This window comes from Coenobita brevimanus, chromosome 23 (genome assembly GCF_032717465.1).
Source record: "Coenobita brevimanus isolate Jiangsu-jjx chromosome 23, ASM3271746v2, whole genome shotgun sequence".
In the NCBI taxonomy this organism is placed as follows: Eukaryota; Metazoa; Arthropoda; class Malacostraca; order Decapoda; family Coenobitidae; genus Coenobita; species Coenobita brevimanus.
The window spans coordinates 49,036,655-49,060,718 of record NC_136976.1 but is presented as its reverse complement, the minus strand read 5'-3'; the positions used below and the strand labels follow the sequence as shown (position 1 = coordinate 49,060,718).

Below are 24,064 nucleotides of genomic sequence, written 5' to 3'. Positions count from 1 at the left end.
GGAAGTGAAGCTTGGACGTTGTTGGAAGGACACAAGTCAAGAGTGAGAGCAGTAGAAATGAGTTATTTAAGAGGAGCCTGTGGAGTTACATGGAGAGACAGGTTGACGAATGAGGATATAAAGGAGCGTTGTGGTGTGGATGTGGATGTGATAGGAAGCGTTATGAGGAACACACTGAGGTGGTTTGGCCATGTGGAGAGAATGGAGGGTGAAAGACTGACGAAGAGAGTGTATGTGAGTGAGGTGGAGGGGGGGGAAGAGGGAGGGGGAGGCCGAGGATGAGATAGAGGGATGGGGTGGAGAGGTATATGAGAGAGGGGGGTGTGAGTTGGGAGCAGGGCAGTGAAATGGAGGGGGACAGGGCGACTTGGAGGCGATTTGTTTGTGGCCACCCCAAACGGGATTGAGGCGTCTGGCAATAGATAGATAGATAGACAGGAAGAAAAGAAGGGAGGGGGGATAATGATTTTGTACAAGGGAAATCAAGGGATAGAAGTCAGTAAAGTAAACACTAAAAATAATGATATGATCCATGCTAAATGTTCAATTAGAGGATGGGAGATGAAACTTATAGTGGTGTATTTTGCTGTAAAGGATAAGAAGAGAAACAAAGCAATGAAGGAAGAAATAGAATCTATCATTGAGAGAAGTGAAGAGCCATTAACGATAGCAGGAGATTATAACGGGCATGTAGGGTTTAAAGGGGAACAAAGATTAGATGATAATGGAAGGATGATATTAGATTGGATGGACAAATATAGGCTCATAATGTTAAATGAAGACCAGAAGTGTTCAGGAGAATTTACATGGTGTAGGGAAAAACAAAAAAGCACTATAGATTACACATTGGTCAATGATAAATTATATTTTAAGTATATAAGTATGAATATTGATGAAGGTAAAGAAATGTTTGATTTCTCAGATCATAATTTAATGGATATAAAAATAAAAGCAAAGAAGGGAAAAACAGAAATCAGAAATAAGGAATGGATAGTAAGTGAATATTACAAGTCAGATAAAAAATCGATGAAAAAGTTTGAGGAAGAACTGGAAAAAAGAGTAAAAAGAGAGAATATCAGAGACATAAAAGATTTAGAAGAAAGGATTGAAAGACATAGCGGAAAGAGTACTAAAGGGTACTTATAGGAGACGGATGGGAAAAGAAAGAGATAAGGAGGAACCGGTGTGGATAACAGAGGAAAATAAGAAAAGAAATTAAAGAAAGAAAGAGATGTAACAGATGTAGCAGGAGTGCAGGGACACAGGAATAGAAGGAAATGTGGAAAAACCTGTATCTGGGGCAAAAACGTAAAACTCAAAAGCTGATATAGATGAAATAAATAATAATGAAGATAAAATAACAAAGGAGGTAAAACATAAATGGGATAATAAAAATATTTGGAAATATGTGAAGAAGTTGAAAGGAGAGAAAGAGGATGATAGGTTGATGGTATATGGGGAAGATGGAAAGAAATTTGAGAAAGACTAGAGGAGGAAATATGAAAGTTCTGGGGAAATATACTGTATATAAAAAGCAGGAAAACAAGATAGAAAAAAATATGGAATAGTCAGAAGAAGGAAGAGTATATGAATGAATATGAGAATGTAAGAGGAACGACAAAGAGAGGAGGAGAATTTCAAGTAAGAAGAGAAAGGGAAGAGAGGTTAGAACAGGAAGAAGCTTTAAGGATAATAAAATCATGTAGTATAGAAATAAGAGAACATCTTGAAATGGCATTTCAGGTAGATAAGGGTATAACATTTACAGAAGAAAAGGCAATTGCAGAGGAGAGGGTGATCAAATGTTTAAAAAGAATGAAAAATAAAAAAGTATCAGGACTGGACAGAATTAAGCCTGAGATGTACAAAGCATTCCTCAACAACAAAAATAACAGGGATTGTTTAGTAATATGTTTAGAGAAGGTAGTAGAAAAAGGAATAGTGCCAGAAGAGTGGAAATAAACACAGTATTAATACCAAAAACAAAGAGACCAAAGATAGGCGAATTGAGGCCAATTGCATTAAACAATGTAGGATATAAGGTACTGCTGATGGCAGTCATGAGAGAGAGTATTGAAGAGCATTTAGTGAGAAACAATATGGAGAAACAGGCTGCGTTCACAGGGCGGGGGGGGGGGGGAAATAATTTGTTAATTTTGAGATATTGCATCGAAACGTCATTCCATAAAAAGAAACCACTTGTAGTAATATCAATAGATTATTCAAAAGCTTTTGATAGTATAAAATGGGAGAAATTAATAGAAATATTAGTAGAATATAAAATAAATCCAAAAGTAATTAATGTAATAGCAGAAGTTTATAAGGTTGACAGAACAAAAATTGAACTAGAGGAAAACAATATGATGATATTACCGGTAACAAGCGGGATACACCAGGGATGTACTGGATCAACCACCCTATTGAAATTAGTTACATATAAAATAATGCAAAGGCTAGATAAAATAAACATGGGCTTTAAGGAAAATAATTTTAAGATCACATCTTTATACTATGCAGATGATGGTATACTTTTGGCAGGTAGCATTGGGGAGGCTGAAGAAGTCATGAGAGAAGTTACAATAATAAATAGGGAATACGGATTAGAAATTAACAGACAGAAAAGCCAAGCACTGATATTTAATATGAAAAACAGGCCAAAACAAATAGAGGGAATAGAAATTAAAAATAAGATAAAATATCATGGAGTGGTAATAGAAGACACAAGAAACTTCTTTAGAGAACAAAAGATTATGACTGAAAAAGCAAGAAAACTGGCCAACACAACATACTCACTAACTACTACAAGTTGTTCCAGATTACTTATTGGTAAAACTTTTTGGAAAAGTATAGTGGAGTAGGAGTGATAGATATGACAGAGGAAGATATAAATAGATCATAGAATATAGAAAATGGAGTTTATAGGCAAATTATGGGGGCACCAAGGTATGCACAGGAGGCTGCTTTGAGGGGAGAGGTGGAGGCTTCAAATATGAGAGCTAGGATAATAGAAACACAGTGGAAGTATGTAAGGTATAGTATCATAGAGGATGGAAATGATTTGCTTAGAAGGATAATAGAGGAGATGAGGGTACAGAATGGAAGTAAATGGATGAAAGGTTTGGAGAAAAGGATTAGAATGATTGGACACATGGAGGAATAGATGAAAGTTACAGATGAGAGAATAAAAGACAGAATGAAGGACTGGGACACAAGAGAGTAGAAAAGAGAGATGGAGAGCAAATCAAGTTTGAAGATCTACAGAGAGTGGAGACATGAAATTGCAGGACAAGACAGCACACATGACAATAAGCAAGCATCATCCATACTATAGAAGTGCAGGACCAACACTTTGAACCTAAACGACAGGGAGAGATTTAGTGGTGAAGAAACTAAGTGAAAGATGTGTGAAGCAGAATACGAAGACCTGAAGCATTTCCTCTTATGGTGCCCCGAATACAGTGAAGAAAGAAAATTGTGAAACTACAACAATGATATGTGGGAAATGAAGAATATGTAATTGGTGATTACCTATTTCATAATAACTAAAGAGAAAGTCTATAATTTTTGGAAAATTAGAGAAAATAAAGCAAGAAATAGGTAAAAAGAAATGGAAGCTTTGTAATATCAGGGTAAAGCGCCAGCCAAAGCTCAAACCATAGACAGCATCAAGGAGTGCCGTTGCAAAGGCAAAGCTCCCGAACATCAACTCAACTCCCCCCGTCTCTCAGCTACCCCGCCCGTCCCACCCCTCCTGTACCCCCAACACTGTTACCAATCAAATTATTCGCCGCTCCTGCTGCCTTGTACGCGGTGTCCCGCGCGGAAATTTCTCCAACTGTACATTGGTCGCTACCAGGCTAATGTATGGCCCGGCCTTCACTATAGGTGAAGGATATCCAAAAACGAACGAACGGTAAATTTTTAGAAGTAACCAACGTTTTCTTTTAATATTATGTTTATGTTTTCCAATGTAAAATACTGTTTTAATTAGTTTTGACCTTCATTTTGGGGGGGAAATCCCCCTTTTGGAATTTTGAGTAAGATTTCCAAAAGAGGGTTTATCTCCAAAATCAAGATCAAAATTAATTAAAAACACACCATTTTGCATTAAACTAACCCAAACTACCTTAACCTAACCTAGGCCTAACCTAGGGCCTGACATAGACCGAGTGCACACGCCTGCACCAGCCAATATGGCGCGACATCATCCGCTACTGAGCGATAACCTAACCTAAGCCACTATATGACTACCCCTACAAAATTTGCTTCCCCAACTCAAACTAGGCTTAAAAGGTAAGAGTTAGTTAAAATAGTTCATGGACGTAATATAATGAAAATTGGTACCGTTGGTTACTTCTAAAGTTATACCGAACGAACAGTATTTTGTTCCACTAACCATTTTTTTTTTCGTAATATCTAATCGCTTCACGCATATTACAATTAATCTATCAATAGTGCACTGTGGAATTATATAGAGTTTATGGTAAACGAAAATATAGTCATGGAACAATGATAATGCTTTAGAATTGTTTGAAATGACCGGCTTTACATTAATCTAGCCTATCACAAACACCAATCATAAGGTTCCTTGGTGATAATGCTTTGTAGATGTTACGTAAATATTTTATGTTCATAAATGAACATAAATTCCCTAATAATTAATCTTATTATAGTCAACTTCACTATGCTAGTCACTCTACGTACCTTGTTGCTGTGCTAGTAGATTTTGACCCCGGTACTGCTCCACGCTTTATAGCACCTTCTTTTTTTACTGGTGGCAGTGTCCTTAGCAGCTCACTTTTCAAATTTGGTGCATATTGTTCCGAGCTGAAATGCCAATCATAGACACAGCCGTGTGAAGAAACTTTGTCCCTCCGTCCACACAATTGTATCCACACCAGTTTCATGATTTTATCAATCGGCATATGAGAGTCTCAGAAAATGACCATCGGATGTCGTCCCAGAACACCCAAACACATTACACGCAGTGAAAAGTAATATAACCTCATGAAAAGCATAAAACAAAACAGACCATGCAGCACACTGGCTACCAAAAAACACACTGTTGTTGTGGAGGGTGGTGCCCCGATGACGTCACGGGTCAAGGCGACCAATCAGAGATGGCCTGCGCAAAACCTACCTTATTATAGTCCAGAATGAGCACATTGTTTGAGTCTCTACAATCTACACTGTGTGTGTGTGTGTGTGTGGCCCACTTCACGAGGCGTGTTGTTGATGGTTCACTGTCCTTGTTTTCAGAAACCTACTCGATCTCTCTCAGGCTCACTCACTTGGTTTGAAAAAAATCGATGATTATCATGGTAATGTACAGTATTTTCAAATATTTACTATTGATTAAATACAGTGGTACAATGAATATTTTCTATGCTAGGGCTTAGTGAATAGTAGGACACAATTACAATGAGTATTTTCTATGCCAGAGCTTATTGAATAGTAGGACACAAGTGATTTATTGCTTTCCACTTAGAACAGCGTAGTGTTTGTCAGGAAAAATTCCAGGCGGAATTTTTGTTTCTCTTCGTCTTGCGTGTTTTGTCTTATTGAATATGTCTCTTCATTTGTTTTGCTATCACGTTCTTTTTATAAATTTTACATTTTTGTTTTGTGAAAACATCGATTTTGCCACCGTCAGAATGTGTGAATCAGATGTCAACAAGGTACTTTTTTTTTTTTTTTTTTTTTTTTTTTTTTTTTTTACGACTCTGGACAAAGGCTTCGGGACGGGCAGTAGTCTTTTGATGGCTTATGTAAGTAACGAGAGCAATGACTGGCATTTAAAGATGAGAAAAGGGAGTCACGATATGAAAGATAAACTAAACTATTCTTTTTTTTTTTTGCTTTGAACAATGGGACTTTCCAAACTATACTTTATATTTGTGTATCAGTGTTGAGTATTGGAAATGAATTTTGTAATGCCATAAGTTCATTGTGCAAGATGTTACACAATGAATTTAAGGTTTATGAAATGCGAGGCCCTCCTTCAGTCTTTCGTCTAGGACCTCCGGATTCCCCGAACCACCACTGACCACAGTTAAGGAGCAGAAATACACACGGATGGGCCATGGTTTACGTACAACAAGTAACAGAAAATTAACTCAGAGGTGGAGTGAAAGGCAGAGGTGGGCAGGAAACAAGATGAAGGAAATTAATCCCTAATTATAAGGAGCTGGGAAGGGTCAGGCGAACAACCAAAAGATCAAATGGCCAAATGAGAGCAACAATGGACTAACAGTAGATAAATAGGATAATGATGATGATGATGGTGAGTGCAGTTTACTCTTGTGAAGATAAAGGAAGTGTGGTAATTGCGAGATATATAATACACGTATGGCTGGCCTGAACTAGGTAGCCTATGTTCTGCAAGATGAAAAATCAAGAAATGTAATCATATTTGTTCCCTTTTCCTTTCATGATGCGATAATTTGGTTTCCTTTTATCAAAAGTGTGGTCTTATATATACTGTACTTCTCTATGGGTACTTCCTGATAATGAACTGTACAGTACAAAATATTACCAAACCTTTTATCAACACAGCCCACCTGAAATATGTCATTAACCTGGCTAGAAGTCACTGTCAGGATAGGGTTATAACAACACAAGAGGAACTGTTAAATATTTTACTCCAGTGTGCTACTTTAACCATTGTTGTGACGGAGTGGTCGTCTGATTGTAACAATTCGATCAGGCATTTTTTCCTATGCAGTCCCTCTACAATTAATCTCCTGAGATGCAAAACACGGTAAAAACGATCTGAAAAAATAGCTTTCAAAAACACTTGTACATATGTGGCGTGGTGTTGGGTGAACCAGTGTTATCTGGGCGTTGGCTTGACGACCACCAGGTACTTGCCGGTGTTGACGAGAGCCGAGCACATGGGGGACCACACCCTTGTCACCAGGGCCACCACCACGACCAGTCCAGCCACCATATACAAGATGTACGGTATGATAATTTTGCTTGATCCCAGCGTTTGCCGTTCCCCTAATCCATCGTGGTCGAGGGTGATCAGTGTACTGAACACAATATACAGTGAGGACGGCAGACTCCACTGCTGGATGGGTGCAAAGATGATGAGGCCGAGTACGATGTAAGCCATCAGCAGCGCCAAGTATACCAGCCACGGCACCGTCTTGCTTCGTCTCCGCGGGAGTGGAGGAACCCCAGGCTTACCCCGTCTTTGTATCACAGGTGCCACACCAATAAAAGCTTGTTCATCACCCATAGTCCGGTTCTGTGGGATGTGTGGGAACGCCTGAGTGCTGCCTGGCAATGGGTGTTGGGAGGAACTGGAGGAACCACCAGGTTCACCTTCTCTAGAGGAGGAGGAGGAGCTAAAGCTACTTGACCTCAAAGTAGAATCAAGTACAGGAACGCGGGATGGATGATGGATATCTACTGTTCCTACAGGATGTCTGGCTTTGGCACTGGTTTGTGGCACTGTGGAGCCTGGCAGTCCCCCTGGGCCATTAGGGGTGACACGAGGGGCCGCTACATCCTGACTCTGGCCCTGACCACCGGCCTGACTGATGGAACTCTGTGGTCGACCAGCCAGGTTAAGGGTACTGCCTGGGCCAGTGGCGCCGCTGCCGTACTGCCCCGCCCGGCCTTCCACTGTTACACTGTCACTGTCGCTCACTTTCCCCTGCTTGCCACGCCCACATCGCCATGCCCACGCCCGCCCAACACCCTCACGGACGGTGAAGGCGCTACTAATGGCCAGGAGCAGCACGAGCGGCGCCCCCACCAGCGAGAAGAGGATAGCAAAGACTCTGCTGAACCCTGTCCTCAGAGTCATGCCACCAGGACCTGTGGGAAAGAAAACAGACACATCTCGTTCCACACACATTAGTCACAACAATGCAGTAAAGCTTACCAAGACAGCTTGCAGAGCATAAAGTACCAGTGACTATCATTTAATAGGGTGGAGAGCACTACAGCCAAATCTGCAGGGCGGACATGTTAAGATAATGTAGAAACATGCAAGGCTAACTTTAGCAATATACACATTCGACAAAATAGTAGTAACAGAGGTGGTAGTAGTAGTAGTAGATATTGTTGTTGCTGTTCTTCTTGTTGTTGTTCTTGCTTAACCCAATCTGTCTAGCCAAGCAGACTGTCAACCACGGGTAAGCAACTGCTTCTATGGGGCCATCCTACGGTACACCGTTCAGGGAACCGACGCCTCCTTGTGGCGGACATAGCCTCGCCCGGGTCTGAGCAGGGTCCTTCTCAAAGTGGAAGAAGTAAAGACGGGGGAAATATGAGGAGGTCTGGCTCCCTGGTGGATACCAAGGCTGTGCAACGCCACCACATGAAGGCTCCTCGTCAGCACCACAGAAAAGTGGAAGTCTCCCAGTTTCAACAGTGTAATGTGAAACTGTACTAACCTTAGAACGGAAACTGGGCAGAGAATGGAGAAATTACGAACTACAAATTAAGGAACAAACTATAAAAAGCCTGGCCGTCACTTTAATAACACACAGCCGGATCAAGTACTTCGTAGAAATGGGGCGCGAGTCCTAGCAGTATTAACCACTACATCCATTCAAATAATCATATCAAAATGTACTTTGTCGCATTTCTCAATATTTGTTACCGAATCCCTTTTCCCATTAAAGAGTTTCTGTGACAGTATTTATGAAAGATATTTATTAAACATGTTTTGGTAACTAACACTTATTTTATTGTACGTTCTCGCTGGTCTGCGAAAATAGGAGAATCTATCCCCCTAATCCGTACCATTAACATGTGTCAAAAATTTAACTAAGACGCATTTATACATCACAATCGCCTCGACCATTATGACAGATACTGAACATAACTGAGAGCTGGAGGCACAGGTTCAACAGTTTCTTCTAAACGTCTTGTGTGTGTAAACCTCGTATCACAGACTCGTTGTTACACGCGTCTGGTGACTAATGAAACCAGTGATATCCGAAGAAGTAGGGGATGTGGATCAAATACCTGAAGACAGAAAATAGAACAAAGTATGTGAATATCGTTAACACATACATGGCACTGGTGAATCTTGAAAATGCATGATAGAGTGAATAAGATGGGTTAAATTACGGTCGGTGTGGCTTGTGTATGAAGTGCGAATAAAGTTTGATAAATGGCATTGAAAAAAATTCACTCATAAAACACAAACACATGTACACTGAATCGAGGTCCAGGCTGAGACACACACACACACACACACACACACACACACACACACACACACACACACACACACACACACACACACACACACACACACACACAAGAGCTGTAATCGACAGAGAGGAGAATAAAACTCCTGTATAAGGTAAACAGATGTGCGGAGGTAAAGAAGGCACGAGTCGGCTCAGCATGCCTAATCTCTTGGAAGCAGATTTTGAAAGAGAGGCAATATATATCTTTTCATGACAAATCCCGTGAGAATGAAACCCCAGGTATGTTCAGAGATGATGAAAGCTTGTGTTGGATATTGTTAAACGGATACTCCTGTGGAAGATTTTGATGGGTCAGATAACGTAAGAACTGAGTTTCTGATGCATTAAAAACAACAATGTTATCTTTACCCCAATCAGAGTTATGAGGCAAGTCAGAAGTTAGGCGTGCTATAGCCTCATCCCTTGTTTGTTGAAGTAACTGCTGAGATGGACGCTGCAGGAAGCGAATGAAGAGGGGAAGGATGGAGTCATCAGCGTGTGAGTGGACAAGGTTTTATGTACAACATAGAAGGTCATTTACGAATAGACGGAAAAGAGTTAGTGAAGGGACAGAAACCTGAGGAACATCACTACTGACAGCTCTAGTAGAAGATCGGTGGCCGTTTCCAACAGAAGCTATGGAACGACCAGAACGACAGAAACTGTAGGGGGACAGTTTGGAAATTACAGATTTATGCTAGATTCAATCGAAAGCCTTTGAAATGTGAACTGTAATGGCAAAGCTTTCTCCAAAGTTCCGAAACAAGGATGAAAAGGAATCTGAAAGGAAAGTGAGATCGTCAGTGGAGCGTCCCTTGCGGAACCCAAACTACCGATTCGAAAGCAGGTTATGATAGGAAAGGAGCTTTATTTTTGTTAATATAAATTCAAACGCTTTAGAGGTACAGTATGTTAAAGCAACTGGGTGGTAGTCAATGAGTTGGGGACGGTCATCCTTCTTTGGGACAGACTGATTGAGATCAAACTTACAGCAAGAAGGAAAGGTACGAGTCTACACACAAAGATGAAAAAGTTTACCTAGGCAAGGCGTAAGCAAAGAAGCACAATTCTTGAGAACAACAGGAGGGATCCCATCAGGCCTGGTCGCTTTGTTAGTAATGAGGCCAGTGAGTGCAGACAGTACATCAACTTAAGCTGTTTTAATGTCAGTCATGAGGAAGTCAGAGAGGGTAAGTGATGGAGGAACAGCACTGCAATCGTCTAAGGTGGACTTGAAGGAGAAAGTTTGAGCAAAACTGACTTTTCAGTGGAAACAAGGGCTATAAAGTCATCAAAGCGGAAAGGGGCAAGGATGGATGGTAAAGTTGTTAGAATAGTTTTTGGCAAGGCGCCAGAAGGAGTGGGGAAAATTTGAGTCGGAGAGTTCAGAGCATTTGGTACGAATAAAATTATTCTTAGAAGAGCAAAGAGCAGACTTAGCACGATTCCAGACAGAAAGATTCAGGGGTGGGCTGGAGCCGGTACCTTTGCAGGACTGCTTCTTGTTGTGGTCAGCATTAGAACAGGCGTGATGAAACCGATTGTTTTCATTAGTCGAGGGATAAAAGAAAGGAATGCATGTTTCCACGTCCGAAGGAATACTTTCCATAATGCGTGGGGCACACTCAGATGGCTCTCGGCCATGGAAGCAATAATCTTTCCAGGAAAAATCAAAGATGTACTGCCTGAGGGCCTCCCAATCAGCAGATCCAAAGTGCCACAGTCGCCGCATCTTGGGAAGGTTCACAAGCCTTACTGGAGAGATAGGACAGGTTAAGGTGATACGGCTGTGATCGGAGGAGCCCAACGGAGAGAAAAGATTAACAGCGTAAGCATAAGCATCACGTGTACAGTGAAAGTCAAGAGTGTTGGAACTCTCTCTCCTGTTAACAGAATCAGATGTGAATGGTCTGGTAGAACAGAATATGTAGATGATGGTGGTAGGAGGCCTGGAGAAACATTAAGATGGATAGATATGATAAATGAACGTGTGACAGTGAGCTATGGAAGATGAGGAAGCAGAAGCAATAGATGAATGAAGTAGTCTATGCAATGAGGTGTACATGATAAGGGTTACATAAAATGGCACTCAACAACCATCACCACTACCCTCCACCACCACTACTAGTACCCTTACCACTACCGCACCACTACCAGTACCCTTACCACTACGACACCACTACCAGTACCCTTCTCACCACCACCGCACCACTACCAGTACCCTTCTCACCACCACCACACCACTACCAGTACCCTTCTCACCACCACCCCACCACTACCAGTACCCTTCTCACCACCACCACACCACTACCAGTACCCTTCTCACCACCACCACACCACTACCAGTACCCTTCTCACCACCACCACACCACTACCAGTACCCTTCTCACCACCACCACACCACTACCAGTACCCTTCTCACCACCACCACACCACTACCAGTACCCTTCTCACCATCACCACACCACTACCAGTACCCTTCTCACCACCACCACACCACTACCAGTACCCTTCTCACCATCACCACACCACTACCAGTACCCTTCTCACCACCACCACACCACTACAAGTACGCCCCCAATAATCATCACTACCCACCACTACCACAACCATTTCCCTCCTTCCCTCCACAACCACTACACTACCAGTACTACCACAACAATTTCCCTTAGCACCACAACACAACCACAAACAGCAACCCCCTCCCCCAGGCACTACTCCGGACTGACCGACAAGCGTGGTGAGCGATGCAGAGTAGAGCAGCGCCCCTGTCATGGTCCAGGTGGGGGCCCTGGACGCATACCCGGCCCTGGCGGCGTCCAGCACTGCGTTCTCAAGACGACCCATGTACAGCTCGATCTTGGTGCGCCACACAACATCATACGGAAGCACCTGAGGACATACCAGTGATCAGTGACGACACGTAGCAATAATCTGACTCAACACTCTACAGTTCTACTTCTGTGCTTTTCTGTTTATGATTTTGCATCTCTCTCTTTTTTTTTTTTTTTTTTAAGGAAAACAGGATTAGGATGATAATGATCACGAAGATTATGTTTATTAAATGTCCATAAACCTATGCACTCGAACAAATAACAACTCCTCCTTCCTATACATAATATAACGTAGTATTATAATTAAACAGATCAAAATATGTACATTCACTATTCTAGGTACCAGATGGGTCGTGTGTGTGTGTGTGTGTGTGTGTGTGTGTGTGTGTGTGTGTGTGTGTGTGTGTGTGTGTGTGTGTGTGTGTGTGTGTGTGTGTCACTAACCTGTCTAAGCTCAGTGGCCAGACCCAACACTAAATCAGTCCTCAGGGTGGCCATCTTGTTTATGGTGTCACTCTCAGCAGCGCCCTCCACGGTAGAGAAGATGGTTGCCCCCACCACCCACCACACCACCACCACCACAGCCAGACCCACCTGCACACACCACCACCACCACCGTTTACAGAAGACCTTTACATACTTCACTACTCTGACATTACAACATTTCTGTCATGTTACTCAGTTCAGCATCAGATGATATTATTTAATGTATGAAGGATGTCTAACAGTGAAAGGGTTAATGAGGGTCACATCGAATCCCATCAATTAGAAAGTGTTCCCTAAACTGAATAAAAACGTTTGTAAACAGGAAACAATAATCAAAGCGCCATGACGTCTCTTTATCTTCTTTTTGCTGCCATCTGATGATCGATCAGTTTAATTTGCAGACATTTTTTTTTTTTTTTTTACATGAAAGAAGCTAGACAGAACCTTCATTAGTCTTTTCAGTATCAGAACTCTTCCCAAAGTGAATAAAAGTATCTCAAGGTTACAAGACTACATGAGAAATGGACGTTATCGTACTGAATGAGTTGCCTAAAGTACACAAATATACCATAATAAACAGACAAAACTGCCAACACATTCGTACAAATCGTGGTGCACATGCAAAAGAGCTTAGACATCCTAGCACCAAAACTAGCATGAAGAGCAAACTTTCCTGCATTTCCTTTAATAAAATTGTACAAGACTCTAACCATACACACGAGGCAGCAAAATGAATGTCTTCAAGTGGAAAACATTTTCATATCAGTATTTCACGCAGTGGTCATGTGGGTTTAGGAAGCACAACAACACACCTTACTTAATTTGTAAATACAGTACGTTATTATCCTTTCGAATGCTTCATGCCGTCCAGGTTAGGAAAAAAAAAAAACAAGGAAGAGAATATGTGATGCTGACTGTGAGTAATAAGCGATGTGGAAAAGAATGCAGCCTTAGTCCGTGGAAAACCGGCCTTCTTTCTATAGCGAGTCACAGCGACGAAGAAGACAGTAGCGTTAATATCCAAACCTTTATTACCCCTTCAATGTTCAGGGGCCCGACTGTGGATTGTCTTAGTCCAGTACACTCAAGAACAGATGACATTACACGGGGGAAAAAAAAAAAAAAAAAAAAAATCAATTCCTAGGCATCAAACCTACGTGCAATGGCAGTGCCGTTACTCCGATCGGAGCGTACTAAACACTACGGCCAGAAACTTAAGATAAGTCTAAGAAAGACGACACCTAAGGTAGCTGACACCTGTGAGAGAAGAGCTCGGGTGAAGATGCTGAGAGACTTTGCGGGAAGTGTGGCGTGGTCTAGGCCCTGCGTGGTGGGCGTGAGGTAGAGGCGGTAGTGTCGTGGGCGGGGCGGTTCAGGGTCCAGCCTCTTGACCTGCACGCCCACACTCCGCCGGCCCAGAGGGAAGAAGTGGCAAGGGCAGTTGCAGTAGCGCAGGCTGTGTCCACCTGGCTCACCTGTCACAGGCTGCCACGCCACGCAGCGCCGGGGGATGGGTCAAAAGGTTGAATTATACTGGAGGGAAGTATCATCAGGATTATTTTAAGATTATCTACCTAGTAGTTGTGTCTGTCAAGTAATTCAGCATCAAAAGAACATGATGACAATATTAATGCATGGAGTGAAGAAAGACATACAAAAGTAACATATGTAGCAGTGATGCGATTAAAGAAAACTAATTCTTGAAGTTAAATTGAAACATACGATGACATCGTTTACCACATTCAGTAACATACACCGCCTAATGATCACGATCAGTATAAATAGAATAAAGTTTTACGGAAACACATCATACAACAGATGTAGTATCAAGACTAAATAATTAATCACTTAACCATTAATCATGCTAATCGTGCTGAAGTATGTACACGTGAAAGGTGAGCAAGAAAAACTCAGATATTCACACGCAGATAATAAAAGTAAATGTTCGCTTTATTTATTCCGCCCGTGTTTGTGCTTATTCTTCATTCATTTCCTCCTGAACTACTTCCAGTGAAATATTCTTTCATTTTTAGTGTGACCCTACATATGTTCATTACATCCTCTAGGTAAAATCAGGTTACTCGCTCCAGGACAGGCTGTTATTTTACCGTTACGCATGAAATCCCAAGCCAAACGGAGAAAAGAAGAAGAGGAAGGTGATTCTTTTTAGTTCTTTCTTGTTTTACTTCCAACATTCCCTTTCGTTTTCAATATAAAAACTTTTTATGACAGTATCAACAAAGACACCAATAGTGGCGGCAGTCTAGGGGGAAATTCAAGAAATTCAACAATAACAACAGGCGGAATACATATAATGAACGTTTACCAGGACTCAGTGCCTCAAAGGAGCTACGGCGGCTCGGTGGTTAGCGTCCTCAGCTCGTGGTATGTGTGCCCTGAGTCTAAGGTTGAAGCTCACATCGTGGCGGACATTTACAGTGGGTGCGGGTAGTATGTCCTTTCATATGCTTGCATATGTCAACACCGTGTCGGTTTGTTGATAACACAGCTTTGACACACGTAAATACAGCTAATATAGCACTTCACTTTCACATGCATAACTCTTCCTACACACACCACTTCCCCATTCGTACTTCATCAGCATGGGGAAGGGTCAGTTCTGGCTATCACTCTCCCTTCGAGGAGAAGGTCTGGTCCTGCAGTGGACCTAGTGTGGAATGATGCGGATGCAGATGCAGATGCAGTGCTTATACTGTTCCCATTTCCACCAGCTCTCCTCATTCAGTACGGGAGGGATGGGATTAGGAATGTCGAGCAGTGAGTGGAAATACTGTGACTTCGAAAGTGTCTACAACTTTTCCAGGCAATGGATACACTCACGATATTCTGGGTACTGACAGCAGAAGGTGATGCCTTGTAGGTAAAGGATTAAAATACCGTATGAGGTGTCCAGGTCCACAGGAGTCACACATGATACATAATAATGTACCGGTATATTTACACAATATTTGCAAAGAATGAACACCAAATATGTAACTACTTGCACAGACAAGGTAACCTAATAGATGAAGCAGTGTGAGTGAAGCCATCAGAGCTCACCTGCATTGGCTGGAAGGCAAATCTGGTGGAGTTCTTGAGGATGTGGGAGTACTGGGAGTTGGCGCTGAGGGGCCGCGACGGCAGGTCCGCCACCACCTGCAACACCACAATCACTCCAGCAGGTATTCTCATCGGCTGTCGAATCTCTTTAGCACCTCTTCCTTATCAGTTTATTTTTTTATTTGATCCATTAATAAATTCTTATATTACATTTATGCAGGCTATGTTGATTTAAAATACATATACGTGCTACCAGAGAATATGATTGTAACAAAAAGAATAATAAATCGCTAAGGAAGAGATGCCACAAGCCTCCCACGCCACTGAGAATACGAGTCTTTGTGTAATGGCTCCACAGTGTTCAACGCACTGGTAACTGTCCTGCATAAACAAAATAACAGCACAATTAATCAGCAACAATTATATATACAGCAGACAATAAACCCTGATATTATCACCAGTAACAACAGTATTGCCAGATTTTTTTTTTCACGTGGTTCCTATTATACTCCAGACAAAGGTTATGAGTCAGAGCTCTGTTATTTTATATTTGCTTGTCATGTTGCACTGATCCGAATTTTGAACAGGGTATATATGGGAAATTATAACTGTAGATGCAAGTTAGCTCAGTATGATGCCATAACTACGGACAGTACGAAAAATAACAGTTATCATTTGACTGTCATGCCAAATAATTTAAATCCCTTAATGAGAATCACAAAATTCCAATAAATTCCCTCTCCTAAAACATCTGCTATGCCACAAGGAAAACGGAAAAAAAAAAAAAAATTATAAACTTCCTACGTATCTTCTGCTCCATAAACAAATCAGAGTTACAGCAAGGAATTGATCGCGAGTCTGTTTGCGAAGCCTGACCCGGATGGCTTGGAGGCATGCTATCACGGCATTCCCTCATAGGCTACGGCAACACAGTCATTCTGATTAATATTGTGCAGTGTTTGGAATCCGTGCTGTACCGGGCTTGGGTAACTCGTGCCATATTGACAAGCCTGCGATCAATGCCCTGTCGTAACCATGATCTGTTTTTGAAGGAAGGAGGACTGCACAGAATCTTCCCAAAGAGAGTTACGGGGATGCTCAGAAGGACAACGAGAGTTAGATTCCTCACATCTCCTGTCCTTACTACGAGGCAAAATCTGAGTCAGGAGGGGGAACTGGCAGTGGTTCCATTTGCGAAACCAGGTAACTAGAGCGATCAGTGTGAGGAGACGCTGGCCTGGTACCTCTGGCTCGAGGAACCTGACCCTCTTCTCGCCGTCCAGGTCCCAGAGGGGGGTGTTGCAGCGGGTGGAAGAGGGCGTGGGGCAGGGCAGCTGCCGGTCATACAGGGGAGGGATGACGGGAGGGATGCGGTAGTGGCCACGAGATTCTTCTGTGTTGATAATGTCGTCCTCATCTGTCACCTGCATAAACACACACACAACATTACTGGAGGATAGGTAAAAACACACACACACACACACACACACACACACACACACACAAACACACACACACACACACACACACACAGAGGCTCAAATTAATGCAACTACTACTCCCTCCGTGCTAAGGGATCTTTGTATGCGGCATGTGTTAGGAGTAGAATTCTGTATGGTAGTGAGACCTGGGCAGTAAGGGAAGAGGATGACAGCAGGCTCAAACGTACAGAAATGACAATGATTAGGTGGATGCGTGGTGCGTCCGTGAGTGTGAGGCCTGGGGGGGCGGGGGTAGGTTTACGATGGAAGAGTTGAAGGGTAGGATGGGACTGGAGTGTATTGGTGTTGTGATGAGGAGAGGAAAATTGAGGTGATCTGGGCAAGTGGAAAGGATGGAGGATGATAGCTGGGTGCAGAAACTGAGAAGTGTTAATGTTGGGGGTAGGGTTGCTAGAGGAAGACCGAAAATGACCTGGAACGAAGTCATTGAGTGAGACCTCAGGGATAAGGGACTGAATAGGGAGGCTGCCGGAGATCAAGCACCATGGACAGCCGCCATTAGGCGACCAAGGCCGACGCATGCATGCATTTTGGAGCCTTCAAAAACGAAACGAAACGCAACGATGATGAAGGTAGGTGGTGGCAAGCCTCATCTATTCATTTCATGTAGTGCTGCCAACTTCTTCCTTCACCTTTGCCATTCTATTTCTGTGTCTGCCCTCCTCTCATCTCACTTCTACCTTTCCTTCCTGCCACTTTAATACTCTTCTTTCCATTTCAAGTGGCTCTGTAATTTCTGACAAGCCTAATGGTTTCCTGTAACCCAGGAAACTATTTACATCACTGAGTGGTAACCATACAACCAAACAACAGGGTGATGTGGAGACACAGTAGTGTCCCTGTTAAATGGATGGAGAGACACAGATGCGGCATCCATCCAGGAATCAAATCTTGACACTTCTCCCCGCGCCTCGCTTTTGTGAGGCACTGTCAACCGCAGTGGAACACGGGTTCATTGTACGGGACGGCACTGCAGGGGCGGTTGCATACCTGAGCTTGATGGGTTTGCCCAGTCAAAATGAACGGAATTTATCAACAACGACAACTCTTGTTGTGAGAGTCATTATCACCCAGTATCCTCTGACAGACTGACTTACTATGTCTGGGAAAGTCATGATAATTTTCAGACAATGATTCAAGTCGTAGGAAGAGGATGAAGATAAGTCTGGACCACCAGCCAAGTCCTAACGTGGTTTCTTGGTCAACAACGACCCTCCTTAGAAGACAGACAATGTATGCAAACCGCTAAGCTAATTATTTACCTCTTCATCTATTTCACCAACACCTGTCTCCCTCCTTGAATTTCCTCACGGTATGCAGCCACGACAACAAAATTTCGAGGCTGTCATGTTCTTACACTCTCAGTCTTCCTTAGAACTCAATCTCCTTTACTTCCTTTTACATAAACGCTAATCACCTCACTTTCATACATTCCTATTACAACATTTTTTCACAGTCACAGATTAGTACAAATTAAGTGTCTTTCCTTATGCACTCCACCACACCACACTGCACACCCACAGTCTGACCTTGCCAAAATTCTCCCATACCGCCTCATTGTTTACACCATTTTTCAATCTCGAGCTCTTGCTGATCTTCATGAGCGTATATATATATCATCATCATCATCATCATCTAATCCTGTGCTGCGCCATGAGAAGTATAACAGCCCGGAGTTAGGCAAGTCGGTCCTGGTATTTATGAGAGTGGCAAGCCTCACTCATCCCTGAGTGGCAGTACGTGGCCAATACACCCCAACTACTCGTTGGATATGGAAACCTGCACAGGCTCAATCCGACTGGAGCGCCTTAAGTACCCACTAAATCACCAGGCACCATAATTTGGTTACACGGTTACCACCCAGCGTAGTAAATGGTTTCCTGGTGTACTGAAAACCATTTGGCTTGTCACTCAGTGTAGGGTCACCCATAGGCAGAAGGAAGAGGAAAGAATGAAGGATGAAAAACACAGAAGAGGGAGCGTAGTCACCCGTAGGCATAAGGAAGAAGAAAGAATGAAGGAAAGAAAGACAGAAGAAGGCGGAAGGGAAGAAGGAAGGAAGAAAGAGAGGAAAAGGCAGTCACCCGAAAGCAACACTACATCAAGTGAGTGGATGGTGAGCGCCCCCACCAACCTACCTACACACACACACACACACACACACACACACATATATATATATATATATATATATATATATATATATATATATATATATGTGGAAAGTATTACGAATATATGGAGTAGATGGGAAGTTGTTGAATGCTGTGAAGTGTATGTATGATGGTGCTAAGGCTGCAGTGCGTGTGGATGGTGAACTAAGTGAATTTTTTTCTTTGAAGGTTGGGTTGAAACAGGGATGTGTCATGTCTCCATGGTTGTTCAATCTGTACATGGATGGGGTAATAAAAGAGGTACAAGAGGTAGGGTAGTGGATGTTGGAGTGGCCCTTGTGAGAGAGGGTAGTGTTTGGAAACTCCCTGTACTGTTGTTTGCAGATGATACTGTGTTGTTGAGTGAAGACGAAGGAGAGCTGCAAGGCTTGGTGGATGAGTTTGGGAGAGTGTGTAAGAAACGGAATCTAAAGGTGAATGTAGGGAAGAGTAAAGTGATGGTCTTTGAGAGAGGTGAAGTCAGAGAATATACAGCGAGATTGGATGGTGAGGAATTGGAAAATGTGAGTACGTTTAAGTACTTGGTTAGTGTGATAAGTAAGGATGGAGGTTTGGAGGGTGAAGTGCTTGAAAGGGTACAGCAGGGAAGAAAGGTTGCTGGTTCCTTGAAAGCAGTGATAAGAAGCAGGGAAGTGAGCATGGAAGTGAAAAAGTTACTACATGACAGTATTGTGATACCAACTCTAACGTATGGAAGTGAAGCTTGGACGTTGTTGGAAGGACACAAGTCAAGAGTGAGAGCAGTGGAAATGAGTTATTTAAGAGAAGCCTGTGGAGCCACAGGGAGAGACAGGCTGACAAATAAGGATATAAAGGAGCGTTGTGGTGTGAATGTGGATGTGATAGGAAGCGTTAGGAGGAATACAATGAGGTGGTTTGGCCACGTGGAAAGGATGGAGGGTGAAAGACTGACGAAAAGAGTGTATGTGAGTGAGGTGGAGGGTAGAAGAGGGAGGGGGAGGCCGAGGATGAGATGGAGGGATGGGGTGGAGAGGTACATGAGAGAGGGGGGTGTGAGTTGGGAGCGGGGTAGTGAAATGGTAGGGGACAGAGCAACGTGGAGGCGATTTGTTTGTGGCCACCCCGAACGGGATTGAGGCGTCTGGGAAAATATATATATATATATATATATATATATATATATATATATATATATATATATATATATATACATCCATCCATCCATCATCCAATCCTACATTGCCCCAGGAGAAGCGTTGGAGCCCGGGGCTAGGCAGGTTGATCCTGGCATTTAAGATAAGCGCGATCTGCCTCACTCATCCCTGAGTGGCATAACATGAGCAATTACCCCAACCACCCCCTGAATATAAACCTTCACCTGCTCAATCCGATTGGAGCGCCGTAATTACCCACTAAACCACCAGGCGCCATAATTTGGTTATATGGTTACCACCCAACGTGGTAGATGGTTTCCTGGTGTACAGGAAACCATCTAGCTTGTCACTCAGTGTAGTCACCCATAGGTAGAAGGAAGAGGAAAGAATGAAGGAAAACAGAAGAGGAAGTGTAAAGTCATCCGTAGGCAGAAGGATGAAGAAAGAATGAAGTAAAGAAAGAAGAGGAAGGATGTAAATAAGGAAGGAGGAGAGGAAAGGGCAGACATCCGAGAGCAGCACTACATCGAGTGAGTGGATGGTGAGCACCCCCACCTACACACACACACACACACACACACACACACACACACACACACACACATATATATATATATATATATATATATATATATATATGTGTGTGTGTGTGTGTGTGTGTGTGTGTATACTGTATACAGAGCAATCGATGCTGGACAGTGTTACTGATACAAGGGCAGTGAGAGGAAGATGAGGAGATTTGTCAGATCATATGATTGTGGTGTGCAAGATCATGCTGAGAGGAGTAAGGTGGACCAGGAGGGAGAGGAGCTATCAGGGAGAGAGACTGAAAGTCGAGAAGCTTGGGATCAAAGAAATGGCAGATGAATATAAGGCCAAAGTAGAGGAGGAGTTAGAATCAGTTAATTGGAATGAACTAGATCTGGATAGCCTGTGGACTGTATATAGGGATTGCTTAGTTAGGAATGCTAAATCAGTGTGTGGTGTGGCAAAGAAGAAAGGTATGGAACGGTGGGATGAAGAGCTTTAGAGAGCAGTGGAGGAAAAGAGGAAGAAATGGCTAGAGTGGATACAGGACAGGGGTTCAGTTGAAATGAAAAATGAATATACTGGGGTCAAGAAGCACGTAAAGACACTAGTGAAGGTGGTAATAAAAAATGAACGCAATCTACTCTGAAAATAGGAAATAATTCTGGAAAGAGGAGCGGATATGTAGAAGTGACAGTGGATAGACGTGTGAAAGTGTGCAGGATGTAAGTGGTAGATTATTAACCCCTGGGGATGAAGTAAGGACCAGATGGTAAGAATATTTTGAAAGTCTGATCAATGGGAATGGAGAGAACAAGACAACTGTTAACATGTTTGATCTTGGAGGTGTACAGAGAAGGAATGCAGTGCCAGGAAACGTGACACTCGCAGAGGTGAAGAACGCTGTGAAGCGGCTGAAAAACGGGAAAGCTGCTGGGGTTGATGAGGTGTATGCAGAAATGATTAAGCATGTAGTGGAGAGAGCGGAATGAAGTGCTTGTTGGAGATACGTAAGAAGTCATGGAGGAGTGAAACTGTGCCAGCAGAGTGGAAAGAGGCACTGATAGTACCCCTGTGCAAAAATAAAGGTGAGTGAAGTGAGTGTAAGAATTATCGTGGCAATAGTTTACCGAGTGTTGTAGGGAAGGTATATGGAAGAACTACTATACAGAAAGAGAGATATCAGAAATCCTAGTGAGTGATGAACAGGGTGGCTTTAGGAGTGGCAGAGGATGTGTGGATCAAATATTGGCAGTGAGACAGATAGTGGAGAAAGGCTTGTGAGGAAGACTATAAGGTGTTTATGGCATTCATGGATCTGGAAAAAGCATTCGGCAAAGTGGACAGAGAAGGATTGAGGAAGGTTTTGCCCATGTACAGTGCAGATAGTAGGATGCTAGGTGCCGTCAAGAGTTTTTATGATGGTAGTGAAGCACCTGTAAGAGTTAATGGGCATCTAAGTGACTGGTTCACCATCAGTGTGGGCGTGCGAGAAGGTTGTGTGATGTCCCCATGGTTGTTCAAAATATATGTGGATGGGGTGATGAAAGAAGTAAAAACATGAGTAACAGAGAGAGGGATGGCGTTGGCAATGGATGGTGATGGATGGAATATCTCAAATTTGCTGTATGATGATGATGCAGTGCTACTTGCAAATACCGGACAAGAGCTTTGTAGACTAGTGCAGAGTTTTGTAGCTGTCTGTGAGTGTCCTGCCTTGAAAGTAAATGTAGAAAAGAGTAAAGTGATGATTATTGAGGGAGAAGGTGACTCCGAGTGTGATGTTAATGGAGAGAGACTGGAATTGATGAGAGTTCAAAACCCTCGGTACAGTGATAGAAAAGAGAGGAAAATATGCAAAAGAAGTGGCAAGTAAAGTGAAACAAGGAAGGAAAGTAGCTGGTGCTATGTAAGCCTTGCTAAAAAGCAAAAGCTTGAATGCTGCAGCTGCGCGTGGCTTACACAATGGGGTGTTATGGTAGGACAAATCTAAACTGGCGGCTATGGTGGGGCACGAAGCTCTCTACAGTGTGCCACGTTTTCCATATGCGCGATGCCCTCTCTCTCTCTCTCTCTCTCTCTCTCTCCTGGGGGAGACGTGCGTCACCCTGGGGAATTTTGTTTCTTTTATGAGTGACTTATAAACTTATGCATTAATTTCTTTATTTTTTTTTATTATATCTAATCATATTTAAAAATATATATTATTGTTTTACATTTGTCGCCAATGACCTCGTTGGTGCGGCGCCATGATTTGTTTTCATTCAATCATTCTCTCCCTCCTTCCTTCCCTCCTTTCCTCCATCTCTCCCTCAACACCTCCCCTGGCCTACCTTACCCCCCCCTCTCTCTCTCATCTGTGATGTTTTAGGATACATTCTGGTTATTTTCTATTACATTATATTGTACATATTGTAAATTTGACTTTATTTCCACACCATCAAGGAGGTAAGGACACAAACGAATGAGGAGGCTCTGGCTGGGTTAGTCTGGGTCCGTGTGAGTGTTGCCGCTCACGAGGCTTTAATGTATTATTTTTTCTTTTACTAAGAAATTGGCATATTTTTATTTATATTCCTGCACATCATCTTATGATCATAATTGTGACATTAATACCCACCCCAGAAATACGGTAAAAACCAATAAAAGTGACTACATTTTTTTAGCACCACTGTAAAATATTTATGTCACGTTTCTGTATTGCCGTATAAATATTCTAGGCATAATAAGTTTACTGTTCTTTCATATACTGAATTACACACGTTAACATTGTCTTCATATGTGTTTATCTTATTTGTGATGCCTTTTACATACATAACAGCCGTTTCACATCGCGGGTTTGGGAAGCATAGCAGACTGTACAGAGGGTCACACCACACCCTAGCCACCAGTTTAGATTTGTCAGACCATTGTGCCAACTTTAACATACGGATGTGAGTCAATGGTGTGGCATGAAAATGAAAAGTCAAGAGTAAGAGCAGTGGAGAAGGGACGGCTGAGGAATGTATGTGGAGTACAGAGAGTGGATAGGATACGGAATAATATGATTCGTGAAAGATGCGGAGTGAGGAAGTCTGTTGACACCAGAATCGACGAGTGTGTGCTGAGATGGTATAGTCATGTGGAGAGAATAGGTGACAACAGAGTGGT

At 42.7% G+C, this 24,064-nt stretch overlaps 1 protein-coding gene across 1 annotated transcript in view; it reads right to left on the bottom strand.

The window, feature by feature from the left end:
- Positions 1–6,655: 6,655 nt before the first annotated feature.
- The window catches only part of LOC145392696 (uncharacterized), a 33,706-nt gene continuing 16,297 nt past the window's right edge, over positions 6,656–24,064 (bottom strand). Inside the window, exons 9-15 of the mRNA XM_080267000.1 lie at positions 16,840–17,019; positions 15,596–15,691; positions 15,377–15,409; positions 13,793–14,020; positions 12,494–12,643; positions 11,945–12,107; positions 6,656–7,827 (exon numbers count right to left, since the gene is read on the bottom strand). Of these exons, the coding sequence (XP_080123126.1) occupies positions 6,833–7,827; positions 11,945–12,107; positions 12,494–12,643; positions 13,793–14,020; positions 15,377–15,409; positions 15,596–15,691; positions 16,840–17,019 (1,845 nt within the window). The 3' untranslated portion in view covers positions 6,656–6,832. The remainder of the gene's footprint in view (positions 7,828–11,944; positions 12,108–12,493; positions 12,644–13,792; positions 14,021–15,376; positions 15,410–15,595; positions 15,692–16,839; positions 17,020–24,064) is intronic.